General features: G+C 28.0%; 1 protein-coding gene across 1 annotated transcript; it reads right to left on the minus strand.

Moving 5' to 3' along the window:
- Positions 1 to 557: 557 nt before the first annotated feature.
- On the minus strand, positions 558 to 2,101 carry LOC124933745. Its single transcript, XM_047474179.1, has 4 exons — positions 1,928 to 2,101; positions 1,753 to 1,845; positions 1,125 to 1,670; positions 558 to 838 (listed from the first exon to the last, which is right to left on the minus strand). Exons 1-4 carry the CDS (start codon positions 2,099 to 2,101, stop codon positions 803 to 805), a joined length of 849 nt encoding a protein of 282 aa, XP_047330135.1. The 3' UTR covers positions 558 to 802.
- Between the last annotated feature and the right edge of the window lie 3,878 nt (positions 2,102 to 5,979).

Consider the following 5,979-nt stretch of genomic DNA (forward strand, 5'->3'; position numbering starts at 1 on the left):
AAAAATGAGAATCCACAGAAACATGCTGTGTTAATTGTCGGTTTTGGGAAAGATAGTAATGGAAAAAAGTATTGGATAATTAAGAATTCTTTTGGGATAGAAAACTGGGGGGAAAATGGATATGGTAAGATCTGTCGTACCTCTATCTACAGAGGAAAACCACTGTTACACAATGTTCATTGTCCCATCATTTATGATGAAGACGAAGAAGATGAGAGTGAAGAAGAAGAAGAAATTGAAGGAGATGAGGAAGAAGAAGAGAATGAAGGAGATGAAGAGAATGAAGGAGGAGATGAAGAGGATGATGAATAAGGAGAACAAATTTAGTCTTATTCTGTCTATTAACAATGTCCTATGTGTGTCAAGAATCTATCATATTCTAATGTTTAATCAAGAATCTATCCTATTCTAATGTTTAATGCTTAATCAACAAGTTTATTATGGTGAAAGGAAAAGCTTGGGTATATCACAATAAATAACTAAAAAATATCTATAATAGTCCATATACTTTGAAAAAAAAAAAAAATGAATGAGATGACAAGTTTTAAGGAAAAAAGTTGAGCCACACCAAATTCATAATTATATATGAGTTAGACTTTCATACTAATTAGATTCAAATGATTCATTCTCACAAATTCAATATTTTTGGATGGCTAAACACAGTGACAACAAAAATCAAAATAGGAAGAGATACACATAATTATAATGAATACCCCTTTTATCCCAATATCAATGAAACCATTTTATTTTTTAAAATATCTATATGTCATTAGACTCAAAAGTTTTACCTTAAATATAGTCTCTAAGGCACTGTAACATTGTCCCTGCATTCTTCATCCTGCAATCAATTAACAGTTGCATATATTAAGCTCACAAATTAAATATTTAAGAATGTGATGATAAATAATTTTGTTTATAGATGTCTCAATCAAAATGACTAAAGGGGGATTAATATAGGTTTCCCATATAATACCATTTGGATCCAAATTCAGACACAAAGTCATTGCTCTATTTTGGTTTCATCCTCAATCCGAGAGACATTACTATAAGCATTAGTTAATAAAGAAACAATTGCAAGCTCATCACATAGCACATAATAATCTCTAATTAAAGTAGTATCTAACCTTGGTTTCATTTGGCACCTCCTTTTCAACAATGGATATCATCTCCATTTCTTTTAAATCATGACGAAAAGCCACCACTACTTCTAAAGGTCCCAAATCATAAGAAGCATCCTTTGTTTTAAAAGTATTAACGATGATCTTGTACTTCAAGTCAAATCCATCCGGAGAAGTTGGTTCTGCAATCTCTTCAAAGCTAACAATGTCTTTCAAAGAGAATTTCCGTCCCTGATCAGGTAAGTGGGACATAAAAGTAAAGATATATTCTGTAGAGAACCCAGCAGCCGCAATAACACGAGATTTGGTGTGATCAGTCGAGGAGCAAAGTGGAAGATCATCGAGAGTATAGCTACACTCAATCGGGTGCAACCTACAGAAATCCACCTCAAGACGTATTGGCCAACCCAGTGGAAGAACTAGGTGTGATTGAAAGACTAAAGGAATTAGTCCTCCACCAATGGCAGGGCTGATGGCCTCAAATTTTATGTAGATGGAATAAGGATTACTGGAATATACTATCACCAGCTTGTGAAATTCAAAATCCGTCTTCTGTTAATTATCATATATTAATGAGTTTTGTTAGAAGTATAAACCACAATGTATTAATTATCAAATAATAATAATAACTCACATGTTGAGCATTGAAGTAGACCAAAGGCAACAGTGCGTATGAGTAAAAAGTTTCGGGGTTACAAATAAGATTCATCATAGCAAAGTCCGAACCCTGAGCTCAGAAAACAAACAAACAAATGAATCCAACATCATCATCGAATCCAACAAATAAATAGATAAGTTTTTTTGCTAACCTCCAGCCGCATAAACTCTTCGGAATCGAGGCCGTCTATTTCTTCTTCATCAGAATCAGATTCAGGAATGAAGTCTTTGTAGACGTAAGCATCGGCAATCAATCGCATTGCCTTAAACCTCTCTATCTGTGACGAGAAATATCTGGACACATCATCATCATCGGTGCTCGACATCCTTTGAAACCCTAGCTTACCTTAGCTTAGGTTATGCCGAAATTAATTAACATCATAATTAATCTCTCAATGTATTATTTATATATAATTTATGTGGGCCTCAATTCCTCCTGGGCCAATGCGATCGGGCCGCCGAACCACATCATCGTCTGCCATTTTCGATTTTTGAGTCTTCCTTTTCTCTCTATTTTATTGACTCATTAACAATGATTTCATTTTTACTTAATTAAAAAAAATTATTTTGAAAACGAGTCGATTTTTTTAGACGCACAAATAATTAGTATTATTCAAATTAGAATAAATAGTGGTTAATTGAATTTACTTAATTAAAAACACTAACTAATTAATTTATTAAGTTAACTCAATAGATTGGTATGATATAACTAAAAAAAATTAAAGAGTACCAATTAAATATATATTTAAATTTTATTCAAAATTTTATCATTCAAACATTTACTCTTATAAAATAAAACACAAATTAAAAACCAAATATAAATTAGAATAAAAATAATATAATTTGATACTAAAAATAATCACCTAAAACATAATAAATGAAATCTTTTTTCGAGCCTTTGTAACTATTTTTTCACAATTTGTTCTATGAAAAATAATTTTCCTTTGTGGGTAGGGTAGAGTGCTTGTACTTATAGTGAAGAGTAGCCACTTCTTTCACATTTTCACGATCCATAGTTATTGATATCAAATTTCAATATTTTTAGCACTTAAATGCTCAAAATCTTGTAATTAGTTTGTCTTTTATGTCATTCAAAATATCCCAAAATATAACAATCTTCATCATTTTTTCTCTATATTTCTTCTAAGTTGTTGAATCTCGTATATCATTGAAGTGAGAAATTTGAGTCGATGATCGACATCATCACAATAATAATCATCCTAAAGGTTAATGATACTTTGATACCGACACTTTATAGTTTTGCATGATCTCTATAATATAGTTCATAAGAACTTGTGGGTCCCGAAAATCCCTTTGTCCCCTAAGAGTTTTTAATAGGTTTTATTTTGAATTTTATTAGCCTCAATTTGTATGTCGAAAATATTTTGTTTAAAAGATTTATAAAAAATGTATTTTGACATTTTTAAAATTAATTATAATAATAATTAATTTTTGATAAAATTTAAACAATCTTTTGGATTTAAAATAATTAAACCATAATTTAATTAAAATAAATCATTAATAATTAATTTAAATAATTATTAATTTGATTAATGAGTCGTCAAATGATTTTTAAATTAAAATCAATAAAATATGTGTGTATATATGTATATAAATAATTTTATTAGATATTGTATTAAGTTCGATGTTTGGTGATATTCGTAAAAGGTTTCGCACTATATCTTCTATAACCGTTAAAAAATGGTCTCTAATACATAAAGTTTTGACTATTTGTTTGAAAATTTTGTTTTATTACAATTTATTTAACCAATTATTTTTTATGTTCTAAACATGTTCGAATTTTCTTGTATTTAAAATTATAAAATAATTTATAAATGTTAGTACATGAGATTAATGTTGAGAATGTTTGAGGAAGATATTTGGAAATATTAATTTAAGATATTAGAATTTTAAATTAAGTTCAAACAATACTTTTTAATATAGTTTTGTGTGAAAATATTCTAAAATTATTTTAAAATCGTTTTCTATTTATTTTGGATTTTTAAAAAATAGTTTAGCTTCTAATTGTTAAAAAACAATTAGAAATTAAAAAATCCAAACAAACGGGCCCTTAGGAAAGTGTCCAGGTCGCAAATCGAGTCAGAAGCGAGTGTTTGAGTTGGATTTGGCCCAAGGTCAACGTGTATGGGCGCCCGGTCAATGCAGAAGTTGATTTCTCGGAGGATAATGGTAAACCCACCATTAACTACTTCATTTATGAATTTTATAGGTAATAGAAACCTTCACGGATAAGTTCACCTACTCCGCCAAATATAGATACGCGTGCGCGTTGCTCCTTGGTCGAGAATGATGTCTGGCTGATTTTCTCAGTTGAAAACCATGTTAGGCTGAAATTCTCGGTCGAATGCTAGACGTTGGTTGGTTTTCACGGTCTAAAACCATGCTAAAGCTAATTTTCTCGATCGGGTGCAGGGGATCGGTCGAGTGCAGGGGATTGGTCGGGTGTAGGGAATGACTAGTTTTCTCGATTGAAAATCAGGCGAAGGCAAAATTCTTGGTTTGGCGCCAAGAACATCAATTGTAGGTTTGGAGCTTACATCCTTCAATCTGAAGAAATGAGAAACTTCCTCTACTCATATGAATCATTTTTAACATCATCCCCGATATATTGGTCCCATTCGATCTGAATAGTGTTTTAGTAAAAAAAATGGGATTTTAGTTTTTTAATATTTAACCAACATAAGAAGATTATCAATATCTTTCTTATACATATTATGATTAGATAAAACCAAAACATAACATTGATTATCAATTTTAACCAATTAAGAACGAGATTTTTTTAGATTTTTAGAATTTACAATTTTTGTGTAACATACCTCAAACTGATTGAAATTTATCTAAAACTATTCCTAATATTTTTTAGAATATATTAGGAAGTTTTTTAAAATTTGTTCTTGAGCTCAAGAAAAAAATCATGAGTTTGAAAATTTCAAAATTGAATTTGGACGTTATTAATTTTGATTGATTCGTTCAAATTGATTTCGGCAGAAAGATATGAAGTGATCTTATGATCGAATTCAAATCAAGAAAATGAATAATCAATTAATATTTAAGACTGGTCGAACTGAAATGTAAAATTTTCAAAATATGTAACTTGAATTATAAAGGGAATTAAAGTTTACATTGAGTTAGAGAATTCTTTTTTAGTACGATGTTGCCCTTCCCCTATGAGTGGGAACATAGGGAACACGACAATTTGGGAGTAGATGATTCTGTCTAATAATTTAGCAGTATAACACATTAATTTATATTATTTTTATATTTATATTAAGATTATTAAAAATAATTATCTGAAATTGAATAACATTCCGAATCAAATTATAACCTTATTCAAACTATTATTTTAGAAAAACATAAAACAAAAGGCAATGATCATGTTTACAATAGTCAGATAACTTCTTATACTAAACTTTGTACATTTAAATATAGAAAATAAACTGAAAATGAGTATAAGTGATACATCAATATTGATTTTAACATTGTTAAGATCAAAATTTTAAGTCACTTATTATTTTGTACATCTCACAAACAAACAGAGTTATTTATGAATTTGATTAATTGTCACTATTTAAACTAATACAGGAGTTGAAGGGATAGTTAGAACTTGATAACTAAAATATTTCTCTATTAATTATTTATCACTTTTCTTTTTTATTAATTATTTGTCTTTAAATGTCAGTAAATTTCCATTTAATATTTCCTATTAATTTTAAATAACTTAACGTAAAATATATAAATATACATGTTATAAAAAAAATATATATAAAAATTATTAATTTTTTTTACCTTAACCAATTATTTCTCTTTTATATTGTCTCTTATTTTTTAACTTAAAATGTTAATTTTTGGCAATAATAATTAATTTATGTGTTTTTGAAATGAATAATATTAAGGAGAATAAATAAATTGAATTAACAAAATATATAAATATATTTTTTAAAATATATTAAATTATAAATATATATATATTATATTATATATATATTATATTATAATATATATTATATATATATATAATTATTATCCTATTGATAAAAATTTCAAAATGTATATCCTATCAAGTTGTTCCAAATTCCAATATAAACTAAGAGAGAGTTAATGTTTTACAATCGCTCACTAATAAGTAATAATAATAAAAAGGATTTGATGTGACATATAATATCTTTGTTGATAATGAATGTGG

The sequence above is a fragment of the Impatiens glandulifera genome, chromosome 4, assembly GCF_907164915.1.
Source record: "Impatiens glandulifera chromosome 4, dImpGla2.1, whole genome shotgun sequence".
NCBI lineage: Eukaryota > Viridiplantae > Streptophyta > Magnoliopsida > Ericales > Balsaminaceae > Impatiens > Impatiens glandulifera.

Excerpts from the sequence above, each read along its gene's own strand:
- LOC124933745 (XM_047474179.1), bottom strand. The coding sequence starts at position 2,101 with ATGTCGAGCACCGATGATGATGATGTGTCCAGATATTTCTCGTCACAG. Across the intron at positions 1,671-1,752 it reads TCTACTTCAATGCTCAACAT|AAGACGGATTTTGAATTTCA; the intron begins GTGAGTTATTAT and ends GATAATTAACAG. Across the intron at positions 839-1,124 it reads AGGTGCCAAATGAAACCAAG|GATGAAGAATGCAGGGACAA; the intron begins GTTAGATACTAC and ends AATTGATTGCAG.